This window comes from Apiospora aurea (genome assembly GCF_038362705.1).
Source record: "Apiospora aurea strain CBS 24483 chromosome Unknown utg000008l_segment0_segment0, whole genome shotgun sequence".
Lineage (NCBI taxonomy): Eukaryota > Fungi > Ascomycota > Sordariomycetes > Amphisphaeriales > Apiosporaceae > Apiospora > Apiospora aurea.
Genome location: NW_027117395.1, coordinates 1,311,842 through 1,331,959, shown reverse-complemented (window position 1 = coordinate 1,331,959; position 20,118 = coordinate 1,311,842). Strand labels below are relative to the sequence as shown.

General features: G+C 54.3%; 1 protein-coding gene across 1 annotated transcript; it reads left to right on the top strand.

Moving 5' to 3' along the window:
• Positions 1-15,413: 15,413 nt before the first annotated feature.
• On the top strand, positions 15,414-18,731 carry PG986_011899 (uncharacterized protein; the record flags this gene model as incomplete). Its single annotated transcript, XM_066848121.1, has 4 exons — positions 15,414-15,581; positions 15,861-16,608; positions 16,680-17,017; positions 17,097-18,731. The coding sequence occupies 4 exons, from the start codon at positions 15,414-15,416 to the stop codon at positions 18,729-18,731; spliced, it is 2,889 nt and encodes a 962-aa protein (XP_066694817.1).
• Positions 18,732-20,118: the final 1,387 nt, after the last annotated feature.

The window sequence follows — 20,118 nt, the reverse complement described above, 5'->3', positions numbered from 1 at the left end:
GCTCGTTGGCCGGCCGGGCCCATTTGGCATCTTCTTGCGCGATTGAAATTGGGGTGGGCGGGGGGAACTTGGGTAATCGTTCGTCCCATATGCTGCTGATGGGAATATTGAATTCCATCCCATCCTCCGAGAGATGCCTGCATGCTTAATCTGAGAAGTGAGAGAAAGCGCCCCCTTCTAGAATGAATGTCTGACAGGAGCCGCGCAGCGATAGGATTTCCCAGCTGCCGGCTGACAGACCGTTGGCTTCCAACTCGAACGTCGGCTTTTCTATTGTTGTGTTTTTTTTCTCTCTTCCTCTCTTGAATGAGCACAGAACTTTCGGCTCGGCTCTGTTGCTGCGATTTTCGTATGGGAGCGGACAGTTCAGTTGCCCCGTCAAGAACAATAGCACCACCCCGCCAGACCTCCCGTCTCAATTTGCACGTGCCTCCAGTCGCAAGTTGCGTGGCCTATTTTTGGTAGAGTTCCTACCAAGCGCACTCGAGTGACCAGCGCCAGTGGGGATTCTCATTTCCATGGGGAGAGGAGCTCTAGGACTAAGACCATAAGGCTGGCAAATCGGACAGCGTACACCCATGCACCCATTCCCATGAACACGCCAGATAGCCTATTGAACACGGACATGGTCATGGACATGGACATGGACGGTCTTTTTCTTCAGCGGTAGAGGTCCCAGTTCCGACTGCGAGGTAGGTAGATAGATGGTGGTGGACAGTGCGGAATGTCCACGTTCTCCCAGGGATCTGTACCTACCGTCCTGCCTCTGTTTTAGCGCATCCCAGGGCCTTGAAACAACTTGCTTGACTGCCAGCCACACTGGAATCCATCATTTGCCAATGTCGCTTTCGCATCCGGCCCACTGCACTGCCAGCTGTCTCGAGGTTGGTTTCTCAAGGTACGGCGGACAGTTGTGGTGGTATTTTTTTTATTTTTTTTTGTCTCCGTGGTAGGGAGTTGTTGTACCTTATTCAGCGCCCATATCCAAAATCCAAACAGAGTGCCTAGCTAGAATGTAACTTTACAGCGTACGAGGCTCCCATTTGTTCGCAGGTGACCGGTGTTCCGGCGTGTCTCGGCGGGCGCCAAGCCCAGCCCACCACCTCGCCTGGACTACCATTAACCGTCTGGTAGAAACCCCTTTTCGCCCTCGTTTGCATTAACCTAAATTTACACATTGTCGGATGGATGCATTAAACCAGGTCTACATTGGGCGCTTCACGATAATTATGCAGCTGCTATTGCAGTGGGCGGACAATACATTATCAATGACAATGCTTGGCTATCAATACAGCATTGCGTATAGCTGCGGCATCTCTCAGCCTTACCAGGAAATACGTAGGTTATGGTGTATCCATATACTTGGGACGACGGCGGTAAGGAGCCGCTTAGGAAATTGAGTCAGGCTAGAGGCCCGCAAATCAACGATGGGATCGCGCAGGCGTTCGCTTCCGGGCAGCCATCGCGCCCTCTACGGCGTATAGCGCCGGCTCCTCCAGTTCCCGCAAGCTATTGGAATTTATCGTAGATTCGGTAAACTAAAAGCATTGCCTCGCGGTTGACGTCTTTTCGGCGAATTTATCCTCTTTTTTTTTTTTTTTTTTCATCTTCTATCCGTGCCGATCAAGACAGATTCCATATTCCATCGGCCCATAGCCTTTTTCCCCTTCCCCGGCAACGCGAAGTTGGGAAGTCCTAGACGAACGTGGCATTGAGTGCCCCAAAGCGTAGACCCCGGCCTGTAACCAATAGCGGGGTGATGCTTGAGCATATTTCCATACACACTCTCCCACGCACGCACACAACCACGCAAACACACACCACACCACGCTCCCAATCCCATTGGCAATTACCAAATGTGGCTATTGAAAGGGCCGATCATCTCACGCCACACACGGCTGTCGTCGTCAATCGGATCTCATTCCCAAGCATAATCCTTCGAAACCACCCCCGGGGCTTATCGCCTGTTCCAAAACCCCGAAGAGCGCAGCAGAGATGAGCCCAGACTCTGTTGCTCGCCTGTTCGCCATCCGCGCTGTTTTCAGCACGCCTCTGGGCCTCGGCCATGGATATTCGGTCGCCTTGGCTTGCCATACCCTGCACGCTTCAGCGCAGAATGGGATATCGGCTGTAGCCTCCGGGGTGGACTGTTTTTGTACGTTTTTGTATGGGGCCCGCTTCAAAGATAAGGCGTATATTCAGCACCGCCAGCCAAAATGGATCGTCGCTGACACGGCTTGGGTGTCCCGTGTGGCCCAGCGTCTGCAGCTTATAGGCCATCTATCTTCGGCACGCAAGATTACCGGGGTTCCAGGTGGTGTGTGCATATATTCCGCACTTCACTTGCGGTCTTTCCCATATCCCACACTGGCTCGGTGCCGCCGTCCCATCACCGGCCCCCGTCTCCCTTCTGTCTATGCAGGTGACGGGTTGCTGACAGGGAAAGCTCGCAAAGTGATGTATCTAAACGAGCAAGCCTGCCTTATCGCAGATGCCAGCCAACCCACGAGGGAGGCAAGACACAAAGACCTTTTTTTTGCCCGTGGGTGATTGGTCCCAGCGCTCCGTTTCGACGACATTCATTAAGGTTCTCACCTTACAACATCCACACCCCTGGGAAAAGCCAATACCCAAAAACCGCGTGCTTTTCTTGTGTGAGCTGTCCCAACCCCAAGGTATTGGTATGGCAGGCTGCGTGGCTCCAAACGGCTTATGCAGATGGAAGTCCTAGTCCACACCCCCTTGAACGTGGCATTGGTGAGCACAGCAATGCAACAACCCCGGAGTACCGCAGCTCGCGAGTGTGTGCGCGAGGGACCCGAACGACCAGCTCCGTGGATAAACACGCACAGAAAACGGCAGGTGTTTTTCAGATAGATGGGTTGAGCACCGGAACCCCGGCCGGCGAGAAAGAGGATTGGACGATGACACCACCCACGAGCTGGGGCCCCGCCTAGGTAGGATACATACATACGTGATGGCATCGCGCCAAAGCTGCATGGTTCTTTGAGACTTAGACGACGTATTAACTGATGGTGCACTTATATCTAGCTGACATATGACTCTCTGGCGAGCGTTGCGTTTCGCGCGGACGAATCCGGACGTAAGCGGAGACGCTCACTCGTACTTTGGGGCATTCAGGGTCCTGCTTGGCGCACATGGAAGCATGTATGGAAGTGTTATATTACGCGTGTAAGTAAGTACCTGTCATCACTCAACTCAGCTCAGATCAGTCGAGATATGGCTGCGGCGCAGTAATGTATGTCATCTACGATGGCCTCATAGAAAGGATGCTATATATCGTACGTTACTAGGCGACAAAACGAAGCGTCTATTTGCGAATGCCTACCTTTCGGTCCTTCATACGACAGACATGACGACTCTGTGAATGGCATCGGTTCAGGAGGCAGGTAGAGACTATTTTCGTCCCGTGCACCGTCTCAAGCCTTGGCGGGCTGTGAAAGTTGGCTAGTAGGTAAGTACCTACTCAAGGAACGAGGGGGGTTAAGGCGGCACTATCAAATGCGGGCTAATTCGACCAGTTGGGGGTAGTACTTTTCCCCATAAAATGTCAGCACTTGCGATGGGCACAACCTTTCGTCATCCACTCCCAGCTACCAGCTGATTGGCAGAGAAATGGGAATAGGGTTTCTCTATTTCTGTTTTTATGTTTTCGACGACTCCAAAATGGCTATTTCTGGCCCCCACCATCAATTAGTTCAGTACCATCGTGCATTATCTGTAGACGAATGACGCTTCTAGTGCTACAGGCAGGACGCAGACAGACAGCTCCTATTGCTATTCTGCTGACCGGCCCTGGCAAATTAGAGAGGCGGGGAGACCAGCAATTTGCCAAAGGAGAAAGCGAACTGCGACGCGACCCCTGTTTTTCTTCTTCTTCGGTCGTGGCATTGCTGCCCCATACGGTCGCCGCAGCATACGTTTATCAGATACCTCTGATTACAAAACACCAAACAAAAAGTCCTTTTTACGAGGAACTGGGGACAGGCTGATGCGGCAACAACTATGGAACTGCAAGCAGTCGGTCGCTACCGATACTGGGATTAATTAACCCAAGACAATGGGGACGCGGCACCAATTATCGTGATTCCGACGTCTTGGGACTGACATCTTACGGCAGACAGTAATATGTACCTGAAGCAGGTACTTTTCCCCTTCTAGATCGTCTTATGTGCCGTGCCTTACGACCAAGACAACAGACGGGACAGACAGACCGCTGCGCTGGGTCGATACGGAGAAAGTTGGTCAGATCAAATCAGCACTCACTTTTCCTCCTCGTAGGGCTGGCACTTGAGTGCTGAGTATTACCCATCCCCACAATGTTCGTTCATGTTTCGCAGGCGCGGTGTGCCCTGTCAGCAGCACAGCATGAGTAAGGTAAGGTCCAAGTACATCCGCATGTATGTACATCAATCCATTCCCTGCCCCCTGGGACAACTAACTGACGGCGGCGGCGGGCGGGTAGGAGAGGGGTGGGCTTGACCCAATGGCGGCCCATGCTGTGGATTCACTGAAACCTTCTCATGCAGTGTACTTTTGATAGAAGGAGACAGAGTCTCAAGACGTACATACTTTAACAAATTGCCCAAGGGAGTACGGTAGGGGACCAGTAGGGGGACTGCTGCAGAACACAAGCTATGGGGGTTGGCCTCGGTGTCTCTATGCCCTTTCGACGACTTCTCCTAGGCTAGTGGGCAACTGGGGTGCATTCGCAACATACTTCCAGGTGACTGACTGGCGGCATGACTCCCACGGCGACTGCCCCCGGACGTGGACCGCGACGCCCAGTCTCGCTTCCGTCCTTTGGCTTGCATACCTGCGCCTATCTGGCGGTCTAGCAAACCCCCATATGACCATATACGTCCTGCCGAGACTTGGCTGGCTAATCATCTTACATCTCCATATCCACATCGCAAGACACATCTCCATGTACGGTCCGGAGCTCTGGGTGAGTGGTGGCTCGAGAGTGGTGGGTGTTCGCTAAGGCTGCATGTTGAATGTTCCCCTAGTGTCCGACTGTCGGTGTCGCCGTGTGTGCCTCCCGCGATCACGCACGATGGGAAAGTGGGAAGGGGGGATTGGGGCCAGTGTCTGTCAGTGTCTGTCGGTAGGGCTGAGGTCGTGAGCCCATTCCATGCGAGCGACCTGTTCTACCCGCCTTGGCGGCCGGGCAGGCCCAATCGCAGCGGCCACGCTGGAACGCAATCTAACCAATACACCGCTCGAGAGAGAAGCCCGCCGCTGGAGCGGGCGGCTAGCCTGCGACGCAGGCTGGCAAGACCTCTCTGCATGTTTTGGGTCGCCGATCCCATATTGCCCATATGCGATGTCCTTTAAAGCAGTCGTACCAAGAAAACTACACTGCATGAAATGAGTGTGCTGCTCTACTTGGGGTGTGCTAACCCCACAACACACCACAACACACAGATCAATTGATCAATGCTGCAGTTCTACAAGTTGGATCCAAATAAGTACTTTCGTACTTCCGAGGCTCCGCTCAATACCCCAAGCTCTCTGGTTTGCATGGCCGCTTGCGATCCGCTTCAGCTGAAAGATCGCACGAGATTGTGCATTGGAATCGAATGTTGGGCAAATGAAAGCCGCAAATAATGCGCTTTTTCGCTTGAAGATGCAGTGACTGACAAACAGCATTGAAACTTGCGCTCGTCATCCGGCACCCGCAACCGCTATAGTGGAAGATGGGTGGTGCCGTTGATAGGCCTTTCTGGCTTACTAAGTGACCCCAGCTTTGGAGATGTCGGATAACGCGGGGCCGCCAGAAGGTCTTTGATCCGCATAACTCTATTGGAATTGGCATCTCCCCGGAAGCTCAAGCTTGAGCTCTGGAGCTCCCTTGCGCAAACGAACGTGGGGGGGGGGCCCTTGAGTAATCGGAGCTCCAAGCTCCTTATCGTACAGGTGTGCCATTTGCCATGTCGCAGAATATTGCCCTGCATGGGCCGTGGTATCGATATGTGTCGGATCAATAGAGAGGCGGCGGCCAAGGATGGCGTGACGTGTATGCTTCCCAAGGAAATCAATGTATATTGGCGATCAACAAGTATCGGCGCAAGTGGTGCTAAAAAAATAGTTCCGGTTTCTAATGGCTAATGTACTCTAATCTCTCTATACTCTATTAATTAATACCAGTTAATTATATTTATTTTAATATTAAAAAAAGGTGTAATTAATTAGATTCTACGGTAGTTAATAGAATAATATATTTTAACTTTATTATCTTTTTTTTTAATTTTCTCGAGCTTAACTATATTTTCCTTTGATTTTATTGTTTTAGTGGTGATTTTAGTGAGGATCGCAAGGTTGGTAGGGTGAGCCGAAAATCCGGAGCTATTTTTTTTAGCACCACTTGCGGCGCCAGGACCGTGGGCAGGAGAAGGAGATTGCTGGATCTGCCCGTGCAGCATGTCATTTCTGCATGTATCCAGGTACGTTGAAGACAGTTGCGACGCTCCTCCGTGCTGGGCATTTGGCCCGATGTATTTTGCCTCATTTGCGGTGCTGGAGGTCAAGGGTGGCCGAGGTCTGTAGGCGTGGCCCAAAACGGCAAACACTGGACCGATTTTGCGGGTTCAATAATGCATGGAAACAATGGCTTATGACCGAAACAGGCGGGTCTCGTTGATCTCGAGGGGTGTGATTCGTTGCGGTTGTACGCCTACGACAGCGGCGGGCGAGCGAGCGAGCGAGCGAAAGGAATGGGCCAGTCTGCTTGGGTGGTGTGCGAGAGTGATTCACGTCCAGTCACGGCAGCCTGAACTAGTAAGGTGCCTTGTGAGGCTGGAGGATTCTGGCGAATGAGGACGGCCGCGATTGCATCATCTCCCCCCCTCCCAAGCCGTCTGGACTGGCTGCGCAATCGCAATAGATTGGGGCGGAGCAGCTCATGCAGCACCAGCACTTCACATTCCACCGCTCTTTGCCAGGGTCTTCATCTCTATTGCTGCTGGCTACAGTGGGTGAATGGCGGTCGGCGGCTCTTCCAAACTGCGGAGTTTGCATTGCATGGGCGCACCCTACGTATGCGTATCTGTGTTGCCTACAGTAGCACATGGCAATTCCATGGTACCGTTTGCGTGCCTACACTACAATACCTCCTCTCGAGACAAGGCACACCATCAAACCTAGCATTTCCGCAACGGCACCTCCCCACACTTGCATGAGCCGACCCTGCGTACATCCATCTGGTGTGTGATGTATCTATCTATCTATCCATCCATCTATCTATCTATCTATCTATCTATCGTGTATCGCATCTGGCCTTGCAATCAATCATCGTCTTGGCTCCGAGTCCCGGCTAGAAGCTGCGATACTTGCTCGAGGCAGCTTCTTCTTCAGCACCCTCTAGCGTTCTCAACATCCGACCTTCCGCGCCCCTACACAAGGAGGAACAGCAAAGGGAAGGACATTCCGAGATCAAGACCAACCGCGTTTGGCCATCCCACCCAGGCATTGGACAATAGTGACTTTGCGGCAGCCCCCCCCGCGCCTAGCTCAACTACGACCTTGTTGTGGTTTTTTTATCTCTTTTTACAGTGTTGATTGGAGACCGGAGGAATGCTTCGCATTACAGAGGACTTCTCGGTGCAATTGTTGGTTTGTTTGTGCGACAACGACAACACGCCATTCCATGCATTGCTCAGTACATATCCCTACATATTCCTCCATTGGGGTTGAGCCTGACCTGAGCCGTGACGTCCCAACGACAGCCTACAATCAACATACGCCCCGTCTGTCTGATGTCGCCATCTGAGGCTCTGCGCCATGTATCAGAGATGAATACACACACAACCGCAATGTGCACAAGTACACGACGACTACAACACGCGGCTGCCTTGTACGGAGAAATAGCATCCATGGCGCATGTAACGCACAGTAACCATGGAGACCCAGTCCCCCGCGGAGCTCAGCCGACATATATCAAACCCATAGGAAGTTTGATTAAAGAGGCATATCGAGGGTAAAACAGCCCCGATTGCTAACCCTGACCAGGCTCGGACTTTTGTGTTACTGGACGAACTGTTGATCCCAACAAGTCCATCGCCGTCCAAATTCGTCGCCCCAGGGCCGCCGCCGGCAAGAGGGGCTCTTTATCTAGTCAGGGAGATAAGGCATCCTTAACAAACATGACTCAGGCAAGTCAATCCTACGCCGAGATCCGAAGACATGGTGCGATTCATCTGGGGATATCATCTAGAATCACTTGGCCTGCGCAGCGTCGAACCCCGAACAATATCGGACTCCACTGCCTTCGGACGCGCACTCCCATGTGCGCTACCAAGCTGCTGACAAAAATATTGCTAACATCTGGTTTACGTCTACTCTGCTGCTGTTCTCACCGAAATCGTGGAGTTTGTGGTATATTGTAACGACACGTGCGTCTGTCGGGACCGAACCATCGTGGGGACAGTTAATTTGGCTGAACACATGTTTTGCATTTGAGGGTGTTGTTCTTCCTCCTTCGGCCCCCAGCCCCAGGCTGGTCGACCGCGCACCACCACCCATAATGGATGCGCGATACACAAATGATCAGCTGTTCACCTCACAGCCAGCTACCGCTACGTCATATCCTTACCTGGGACCTCATGTTCCCTCGCGCTTCGGGCTGTTAGCATCAGTTGCCCATCATCCCCGGCGCCTGTTCTTGTGCGTGACAACCTGAATTTGTAATCAACAAAGAACTGACCATGACTATATCGGAACACCCATGCACCGTATATCGATTGAGGAACGGTATTTCATTTCCCTTCATCACCTGCCTCCGCCAGGCTGGGGGTGGTGGTTCGGTGCTTGAAGTCTGGGCCACTGGTGCCTGACACCCGGAGCCAAGTTGAATCGAAGCTAGTTAGATACTACCTCCTAAACAGCACGGTTCAGATGGGGAAAGGGGCGTGGCTGATTGGCGGGTGAAAGTACCGCATCCCCGTCTACACTAATGGAATATCCCGTCTCGTATATACAGCCAATCAGAAGCTACGTCGGGGACCAGCTAATGTACCCAGTTCTTCAAATGGCAATATCGCACTTTCTGGTATCCAAGCCGCCATGAGGAGTGGCATCTCCTTCTGGCTTAGGGGAGAGAGCAAGGGACTGGAGCAAGGGCCAAGGCTTGCCAGGCCAAGAGGACGGGCAGCGCAAGGCCCCAGGTTCGACACGCGAGAAGGACGCAAGCCTGCTGACACCGTCAGCACCTTGTTCAACTTAAAATAACCCCTTGCCGTACGCTACGCTAGGTACGCTCTTTTGCTCTCCATGTCAGACCGTTGCGGCCAGGCCGGATTAGGTGATGGGAGCGACTGTGCCTATCTATGATGCTGACGATCTAGTAGACATGCATGCCTATCGACGGGCCAGGACGAGGAGGTTAGCTAAGGACTGCATATTTGCTACGAATGGCTTTAGCTCGGCAGCTGGGCCTCTATTTTGGAATCGTGTACGACGTATCAAGAGACTGCCCTGCACGAAAGCCACGTAATTTGCGCCGCGGGCAAGCGAGAAGGCTCTGAACCGTCTCGTCTATCGCACAGAAACAAGCAACGACATGGGCCTGGCAAGCGATGGTGCGGTTGTATGCAATCTACGTATCCCAGAAGCCGCCCGAAACATGCGCCTCCTCCTTATCAGGCCGTTGTTAATAATCCCCTTGTCTCAGCTGGGTGTTGATGTTCAGGAGTACACGGACCCGGCCTTATATTATTGAGCTTGAATATCCGCGCACCCGCGCAGGCATGTGCCCTCGTCCAGGCTGCCATATTCCCATGTTATAACCCATGCAAACTTGGCGAGGTTGTCGCCCCCATAATGCGTGCCCTGGGCGACTGGAGATTTGGGTCCTACCACTACCCTCTACTGTACGATAGAGCCAAGGGCCCTACCCATGTATCCACGAGGAACGTGATAAGGCCCGACGTGCATTAGTGCCGCTAAAAGCTTGGAGCTGTATGGAGCCCGTACCCACAAAATGTATTTTGAAAGTACTTTTGTGCCCGGTCGCAGCAGAAAGTCCCTACGAGCCAATCCGATCAAACGCTCGCTTCTCACCCGACATACGCCCATCCTTTGCAAAAGAGAGCACGATTGATGCATCATCTGCATCTTGGCTTGGTTGCATGCGATCCTTCAATCGGTTGATTGACGGACTCGCATTGTTCAAACTCGCAAAGGAACCTTTGCAGAACCCATCGCCGACGTCTGTTCCTCCGTCCACGTTCTGCTTCCTTCCTGTGCACAGGGCAAGCTCCCATATCTCTCTGAATACCTTACCATTTGATGTCTGTGTAGGTTAGGGATGCTAAGTACATCTATCAAACCCCTGCTGTACTGCCGCTTTTACCTTGAGTACACCCAGTCGAATGGAAGTGGGCTAATTTATCTGCCCCCAGCTATTGCGAGGGAGGTACATGGACGGAAATGGAAGGGGACACCCTGGTCCATGTACTGTACCAATCTGCCAGCTTGTTTGATTAGCCCGCGCGCTCCCATGCCCATGCCCATGTCTGGGGTGTGACAAGCAGTTGGGACGACGCAGGGCCCCCTTCCCTTCTGCTTCGTGCAATGGGTTTTGGGGGGCGGAAAATCCATTGGAGAAATACTCTGGATTACTCGATTAGGAGACCACTCCTTGAGTACTAGGGTCAGATCTCCCGCCCAAAACCACTCCGGCGGGTCTCGCTCTTGCTTTTGTCATCTGTGCGTGCTTTCCGTTCGTTCCCCGTCGTCTGTCTGCGGCCGGTATTATGTTATGCCAATTTCACCATCAGACGGCCGGCATGCCAAGAACAAACGGGATGCAGATTTGTGGCCAGGATTATCAACGACAACAGCAGCAACAGCAGCAACGACAGGACAATGGTCGACAAACGGCTCGGCCCCCTCTCCTGCTTGGCCATCCTAGTTCAATCAAGCTGTGACAAGCCGACTTGATGGATGCGTGGTCATTGTTGCATGCTTCTACTAATAATATTATGTTTCCTTGGTTGTGATCCTCCCAAGTTTGAGTTTCGGTCTCGGCGCCGAGGAGTGATACAGGGGAAGGAACGGAACCGGAGTTCAAAGCCACAGCCAGCCAGCGCAAGTGTCTGTCGGTTTACGGCACGGGTGTCTGCCTCCCCTCGCCTGCCTGACTGAGCCCATCGAGGCACAGTACTCGCTGGGACCCGTTGGGGAAAATGAGTCGAATTTCTTGGCTGGATGTTGCTTCTGACTATCGAGAATAGAAGCAAAGCACTTCTTCCCCGGGTGGGACAATCGAATGGGCGGATAGGGAGGATCGTGCCCCGTGTTTCTATACGCTCTCGTAGTGTGTTTCGAGCCGGGTCACGCTTGCCAAGGCCTGCATCACCATGAAAAGTCGACCAGGTGGTGGCGAAGCCCCGCGAGAGAGACCAAGAGGAAGCATTCCACTCTGGCCTACTCCGTACTGTGGCTCTGGTCTCTGGCCCCTCGTGGGCTTGGGGGCCAATCAGTCTGTGTAAGACGGCGAAATGGTATCCCAAAGCTACCAAACCCCGAAACGGGCAATTAGAAATGACTCTTGTGTAACGCTATAGGGAAGAGAGGTGGACAGCAAGACAGGGTTGGCGGTTGATGCGGGGTATCTCTACATAGTATACGCGGGTCCGCAAATGAACCATCACTAGTGGGAAAGATGCCTAACTCACAGCCCTGTCGACGACAGGACAGGGCCCTGGCACTCTGGGCCGCGTGGGTGGGACGGTGGGACGGGGACGGGGACGGTGGGTTTTTTGTCTTGTGAAACCTGAGCGCGCTAGTCGAAAAGTACAACACATGATTCGCTCCCGGATCAAGTTAATCTTGTTACTCAGACTTCCTTGTTCGTTTGGAACTGACCAATATCAAACACTCTTACAGATCAAAAGTCCGTCTCTGTTCTGGCCTTGCTCGGCATGCACGGCCTCGCGATTTCAGCGGCAAGATGGAGCTTCTGCTTCTATCGAGACCCAGACGCGCAAGCATCTGTTCACGCATACATACTGTGGTCGAACCGGGATGGATTTTCAGTTCGCGGAGGATCTTTTTCCTCTGGGTATTGATGGGGATGCAGTTGCTTTGTACTTGCCGTACTGGTTTTACCAACAGGTTCGAAAACAAATGCGAGCAAAGTCGCTGCGACATAACATAACATGGTCCAATTTCATGATTTCCAAGGGGGTAAAGCAGCAGGCAGGTGATTGCAGCTTCATTAGTTGCCTTGCCGACTTGCGTCTAGCAATACCTGAGTCGGCACCGTTTATACTTCGTTACACACATCTACCTATACTTACGCTGACAGGTGACCAACTGCGATGCAACCCTATACAGTAAGTTGGAAGGATGCAGGCAAGCTGTCATTGATCCTTATGTCTTGCAGCTTCCTCCGTCGCCGCTTCTTTGCAGCGCACCAGGATGAATTTGGCGGCTTCCGCTTGGCCGATGTCTAATTCGGTGCCTGGAGCGAGAGGCCATCGGTAGACCAAAGATAGCTGGTGGGCATCTTCATGACTGCTGTAGCGCGCTGAAAACAGTCTTGGGGGGGGTATAATCTGCCCTATAACCTGGCCTTTTATGTGCTATTCTTATCCCTCTCCTGCAGCTCATCTATGCATGCATTGGTCTAGTGGTGACCCCGACCATCCGGGGGTGGGGGGGGAGGGCTGTCTGATTGGATCAACTGACATGCACAGCTGTGAGCAACCCTTCTATGGATGTGCGTACATGCCATGTAGGTAAGTATGCCTGCTGGCACATGGTTCGCATGTAGCCAAGGCGTGTCCAGCTCGTCTACCTCTACGTCTGCGTCTACCACCAGGCGAGACATCGTGGTAGGTACAGGTGCAGATTGATCTGTTCTTGGAACTGGAGATGTAACAGTACAGTAAACTTCGGTCCCGGCGTCTGTTGCCTGGGGCGGATACCACAGATGATAATAATAATGAAAAGGAGAATGCATACACCGCGCAATAGATACTTTGCCTGTTGGCCCACAGATGCCAGCCTTCCCTGTCTCTCCTCAATGGCCCTCTGTCCCGGCTCGTGGCTACGTTAGGATCGATTGGTGGTAAATGTTGCGAGAGGGGAAATTGTTTGGAATGGAACGCAATCAGACTAGACTGTTATGGCATTACGTTGGGTCGCGAGCCTGCAGGTCGGCTACGGCGTCTGCTTCCCCCATACGGAAGTGAGTGACAGAGATCCCAGGGGCCAGAGGGCCAGAGGGCCAAGATGGACAAAGGGTGCCATCCGGAGAGACCCCAATATGCACTCGTACCGCGCGTGAGAAGACACGGACTCGGGCAACGGGGTTGGGGGACGGCTGTGTTTGTCATTGCATCTCTAACGTACAGGAAACAGGTTGCAGCATATTGAAAGTAACAAGGTGGCGTTCGCTACCCGAAGAGGCAATTTCAGACTCCACGATGGTCACCGCACTGTTGTGCCGAGACAGGGAGACCCGGGGGGGGATCATCAAAATGCTTGGGTTCTCCGAGCGGCAATAATACGGGGGCGGGATGCAGCCGGCTCATCTCGCGGCCAAAGGGTTGCTGCCGAAGCCGATATTGGATTGGTTGGTATTGGATGATAGATTGGATTTGGGGCGACCAACGGCAGTCGGGATATCATGTTCATTTAGCGGATTGGTATGTTGCAAACGGCAAGGATGAAAGTTTGTTGGTTGGTATTGGAAATGCGGTAAGTCTCAGCCCTACGCGGAGGAACTCGAAAGCAAGCAAAGTCAGACGGACGGCCGCGGGTAGTCTGACAGGCCATCCATCAACAGCGGCGCGCGGCAGGATGCATGGAGACACAGACAGACAGGCAAGCAGGCAAGCATCAGCAGAACCAGTCCCAATTCCGACTCCAAGGGACTTTCCTTGTTCCTGGAGAGAAGGAAGAGGGCAAAAGAAGATCCTCCGACCCGAATCCCGAGCCCCAGGGCCCCCAAGCTCCAACTTTCCAAGTCAACGTCCTTCCTTACCCGCCCTCGTGGCACAACCACGTGGGTTACGTAAGAACTCTATCTTTCTTTCTAGGCTCCCCTTTCCTCGGGGCCCTTTCTCTTTTTCTGTTTGGTCCCAATCGAACTCCGAATCCGAGTGGATTCGTTAGTTTACCAACGGCGCGACCGGAAGCGAGAACGAGAGGAAGAGGGAGGAAACTACAAGCAAGGCCGGAAGAACTACCCAGCCCCGGCTCCTTTTCCTCCGCCACCAGCACAGGCAAACAGACATGGATTTTATCGAAAACCGAGCCTTATGGGACCCCCGAGCTAGTATCATGTAGCTGCTACCTACATGCCCCTAACGCCGATGCGGCGGTCCTTTTCGTGCGCAACCCGATGGCACTAACCCGAGCCCCTGCAAGCCATGAATTGGACCAGCCGCTTGGGCAGTTCCGTTTCAGAAAAGTCCCATGCGGCCCGGGGCTGATGTACATCTGCTTGAGACGGCAAGGAATTGGTCAGGTGGCCCTCTAGCAGATGCACACTCACGCGTATGCGTACACGCTCCCACACTCGCAACTCTGACGCCCCATGCTAGCCATTAGACGCGCATTTCAGCTGGACCTTCCTTGGTCCCCGACGGCGAACGCGCGGCGAATCGGACGCATTGGAACACCCACCCAGGCGAGCCATGTGAGCCACCATTGCCACCTGCTTTCCGGAGGGTATATCTGTTCCAGTATCAGACAGACACATTGCCAGTGTTACATATCTTGGCCTACCAGAAAGCCCATGGAAGGACCGGGGCCTTCGTCTCTGTCGCTGTCTCTGTCTCTCTCCCCTTCTCTCTCCACCCCCACAACCACAACTGGCAAAGCATAACAGATGAGAAAGAAGGGGTAGCTGGGGATCTGGGGAGAGGTAGGTGCCATTTTTTAGCGGCAATGAGGCCGTCCTCTCTGTGTTCCCACCACCGGCTTCTGCTGGTCAGTCCAGAACTCTGATCGCTGCAGAGTGGTGGCTCCTTTGCGTGCACTACCTACGACTCCAATGCCAAAGTGGCTTGATTCTTTGCCTTTCATATCTCGCACAGGATCTATTCGGCCTCCTTGCCGTGGGGTGATTGGCCGGCGGCCGTGGATTGCGCTGCCTCGGTCGTCTTATGCGAACGCCTTTTGTTTTGCTTGGTGTATCTCTTCTGCAGTGGCTCACCTAGACCGACCATGGTGGGCTTCACTATGCGAGGGACGTCGATCGACCTGCAAAGACGTTATAGTATGCGTCGTTATCAGGCTGGTCCTGTTGATGTTCAATTAATCCCTCATCAAAACGACAGCGTAGTTGAGGTATCAAAGAAGAAATCTCCAATTCAGAAGCCCCTTTCTGCCGTCGCCAGGCCCATTTTGCGACCCCCGTCAGTTGAATCAACATCAACATGGCGACCACTACGGTGAATACCGTGCTGACAACCACTGCCAGAGCCGCTTCGTCCGCGGCCTCGCCTACCAGCACCAATCGGGCCACTCCGCAAGGAGGCATTCTCGAGGGTGTCCTGCCCAACGAGTATAGTGCATCGGACCCGATCAAGCTTTTCATTATCCAGGTACGGATCAGGGGGATTTCCCGTTCATTCGGTTCGGGCAGTAATATACAACAGCCAAGAACAGAAACCACCCAAAAGGAACTGTCACCTATGGGATAAACAAACGACCACTAGCTGGTATCGCTCGTCAATAGATAGAGACATCGTGATCATGGTTATGTACATCTATTCCTTTTACCATAGAAATAGGGGAATTTGTTTGTTGTCGAGCCGGGATCTAGAGAAATACGGAAAATCGTCAACCCCCTGACCTTACTTACACACGCTTGCGATATATAGGCTGGCATCATCATCATCCTATGCCATCTCCTGCACTACCCGCTCTCCCGCTTCGGCCAGCCGCGCGTCATCGCCGAGGTGCTCGGCGGCATCCTGCTGGGCCCCTCGGTGCTGTCGCGCATCCACGGCTTCCGCGACGCCCTCTTCCCGACGGCCTCGATTCCCGTGCTCAACAACGCCGCCAACCTCGGCCTCGTCCTGTTCCTCTTCCTGATCGCCCTCGAGGTCGACGTGCGCCTCTTCACCGCCAACTGGCGCGTCGCCCTCGCCGTCGGGCTCGCGGGCATGGTCCTGCCCTTCGGGCTGGGCTGCGCCGTCGCCTGGGGCCTGTACCACCAGTTCCACAGCGCGGACGGGACAGTGGTGGTGCCCATCGGCTTCGGCGTGGACGCGCTCTTCATCGGCACCGCGCTCGCCATCACCGCGTTTCCCGTCCTCTGCCGCATCCTCTCGGAGCTCAACCTGCTGCGCACCCCCGTCGGCGTCACGGTCCTGGCCACGGGCGTCGGCAACGACGTCGTCGGCTGGATCCTCCTGGCCCTCTGCGTCGCGCTCGTCAATAACAGCTCCGGCGTCGCGGCGCTCTATGTGCTGCTCGTCGCCGTCGGCTGGGTCCTGGTCCTCGTCTTCGCCGTGAAGCCCCTTTTTCACTCGATCTTGAGGCGGACGGGCAGTATCCAGAACGGGCCGACGCAGGGGATGGTTGGGCTGACTATCTTGCTGGTGTTGGCGTCTGCTTGGTTTACCGGTACGTTGTTGTTGTTGCAAATTCATGTTCATCGCGCGTGACTATTTCTTGCTTGCTTACCGCCCACGCAGGCATCATCGGAGTCCACCCCATCTTTGGCGGGTTCCTCGTCGGGCTGATATGCCCCCACGATGGGGGCTTCGCCATCAAGCAGACAGAGAAGATCGAAGACCTCGTCACCGTCTTGTTCCTGCCCTTGTACTTTGCGCTCTCTGGCTTGAACACCGACGTGGGCCTGCTGAACGACGGGTTGACGTGGGCCTACGTCGTGGCCGTCTGCGCCATTGCGTTTGTCGGCAAGATCGTCGGCGGCACCATCGCGGCCAAGGCCAACCAGCTGGTCTGGCGGGGGAGTCTTACCATCGGCTGTTTGATGAGTTGCAAAGGGTTGGTTGAGCTGATTGTTCTTGTAAGTCGGGCCAGGTTGAATGAAAATATTGTACTATTGCTTGGGCACAGTTTCAGGGCTGACGGGGTTGCCGTGCTAGAATATCGGATTGCAAGCCAAGATCCTCTCGCAGACCACTTTCACTATCTTCGTGGTCATGGCCCTGATAACCACGGTTGCCACGACGCCATTGACGAAATGGCTGTATCCCCCCTGGTACCAGAAGAAGCTCGAGCAGTGGAAGCGTGGCGAGATCGACTGGAGCGGGATGCCGCTCAATGGCCCGGAAGATGCCCACGGCCACGAGATTATGGGCTCGGCCCAGAAGCTGCAGGATACCAGCATCCGCCGGCTTCTCGTCTATCTCCGGATCGACAGTCTCCCCAGCATATTTACCTTCATCTCGCTCCTCGGCGAGGAAACCGAAGACGGTGCCGTGGACAAGGCGCCGAGCGACTCTCTGACAAACCCTGATGAACAGACTACCAAGGCCGCCATTACTAAGAAGACGAAGGAGAAGTTGAAGCGGCCTCTCGAAGCCCACGGTCTCCGCATCCTGGAACTCACCGACCGCACCTCCTCCGTCATGAAGGTGACGGAGAGCGACGAGTTCGCGCGCAGGGACCCCGTCGTGAACACCTTCAAGACCTTCTCGCAGCTGCACGACGTCGCCGTCTCGGGCAGCGTCGTCGTCGCCCCCGAAGACGCCTACGCGCAGACGGTGACGACGCAGGCCGCGACGCAGGAGTCCGACTTCGTCCTGATCCCCTGGAGCGAGGCCGGCGGCTACGGCGGCAAGCACACCGACGACGAGTCGGTCCCGCTCGTCAAGGCGGTGTCTTCGCCGCCCCAGGACCGCTTCGCCGGGAGGTCCCATCACGAGTTCCTCCAGGGCGTCCTGTCGAGCGCGGTCTGCGACGTGGGCGTCTTCATCAGCAACGGCTTCTCCAGCAGCGCTATCACGCACCACAGCCCGGCCGGGCTGATAGAGAAGGCCGAGGCAAGCGGCTCGTCCCGCAGCATCAGCGGGTTCTCGCTGCGCAGCCGTAAGGAGGCCGCGCAGCCGCCGGTTGCGGACAAGTCCCACCACGTCTTCCTACCTTTCCTCGGCGGTGCCGACGATGGTGGCGCGCTGTGCTTTGTGCTGCAGCTGGCTCGGAGCCCGCACGTCACGGCCACGATTGCGCAGCTCCACCGGGATTCTGCTGCTGCTGTGGACGATGATGATGATGATGATAGGATCGCCGGCGCCGACTCGACCGCTGGCGATGACAAGCGCACTGTGGACAACGGGATCACATCCATGGACAGCTCGATGCTCGCCGCAGTGCGCGGCTCGCTCCAGGCAACCCCAGTCAGCCGCATCCGATTCGTCGACGTGACGGTCAGCAGCAACGGCTCGGCCGTGGACTCGGCTCTCGGACTCGCTAGAGAGACTGTGAGCCGAAATGCACACAATGCCGGAGACATAATCGTCATGGGCCGTCGACACCCCAGACTGAAGAAACACCATATCTCCTTGTCGTCGTCGTCGTCGTCATCGAGGGCTGCCGCCACCGCCACGGGCGGCGGGGCAGGGAGCAGCAGTGGTACAGCTAACCATGGCCCCGAAAACCAGGACATGGGCAGGACCGTCGGCTATCTCGGCGAGAAGATGGCCTTGGGTGGTCTTCAGGCAAGTGTCTTGGTCATCCAGGCCGCTGGGTCCAGGATGGACGGCAATGCTCACCGGTGAGCATGGTATGCTACAAGCCATCTATCTATCTCTAGGCCGGGCTTCTCCTACGTATCTCTTGGGAGGACAGGGTGCTGTTTTCTCCATTTTGGTTTGAAGTCGGGTATACATGACTCGCCTTCTTGGAAATGATAACTATTGTTTGTTGTACACTGTACTTCCATGGGAACTTTACATCCCAGACATGTATTTCTTCCAAAGCCAGGAGGCTCTGTCAGCTAGCTTGGTTTGCTAGGATCTTCACTATAGGTTGGATATCGATCCATACATAGCTCGACATGTCCTAGCCCTGTCTCTCCGCGTTCTCGCGACTAGTTCAAAGACCACACACACACACACAAATGGGCCCCGTATGCTGTCTACATCCTGGCGCTATGCTCTGGCATGCCGCTTTATCGAACGAGGTACTCAAACAGGCTCGGGAATACCTTCGCAATCCTATGTGTGTCGATCAGCAGTCGATCCTTCTTCATGCAGTGTAGTTTCAAGGAATCTACACGATAATTTCACATGGTACTCAAATTGTCCGAATCAGGCAAGACGGATTTGCAACACGTCTGTGTGATGAGTGAAAAAGAAAACCACAGCCATATCACAAGAGACTCGCGTTATCGGCCCGTCAACCATGCAATGTAAACGCCACAGCACTGCAACGTGTGATGCAAGCGATACGTAAGTAGGTAAAAAGGATGGCGTAGCCCAGAAAGCCACCGGGAGAAGAAGGGAAGGGTCACAAGCAGATGAGGCAGAATTATTATCTGCACATGCTCGACATCTGTTCAGGGCTGGAGGGTAGCGGTAGGGCTCCCTTCGCAAACCCAAGCCGCCGTCTCCCCAAGCCACCGCCCGCTGCTAGCCATCGGACCAGGCATGTATGTATAATTGGATGATGGGGCGATCCCAAGCAAGGTCGTTTCAGCTCGGCTACGGCGAGGCCTGGCGGAGGGGACGCCACATGCAAGTCTGGCTGCTCTTCTGATTAGCTGCGCACAACACCGAATGTCTCAAGTCGGGCCATTTGTGGTTACAGATCTCGGCTATCGCTATGATGGCGCGCTGGATTATTGAGAACGAGGCTTCACCGGCAGGCCGGCCGCCTTCCCTCTCTATCTCTCCTGCCTCATATTTCTCGGCGATATCCAGACTCAGCAGCAGCCCATCGCCATGGTACTGGAACTCGTAGGCCAGTAAGTAGTCTAACCCGCATGCCGGAACTTGTAGATGTATTATATATTCATCCATGCAAGTAATCTCTTTGCACATTGCCCTCGCCATGCTTGTATGGCCCCTCCCGCGGGCAGCCAAAAGATGTGAGACATTGGCAGGCCCATGGATCATCCCAATAATAGCTAGTTAGTTACCAGTCACCCGGGTTTCCTCCATAACC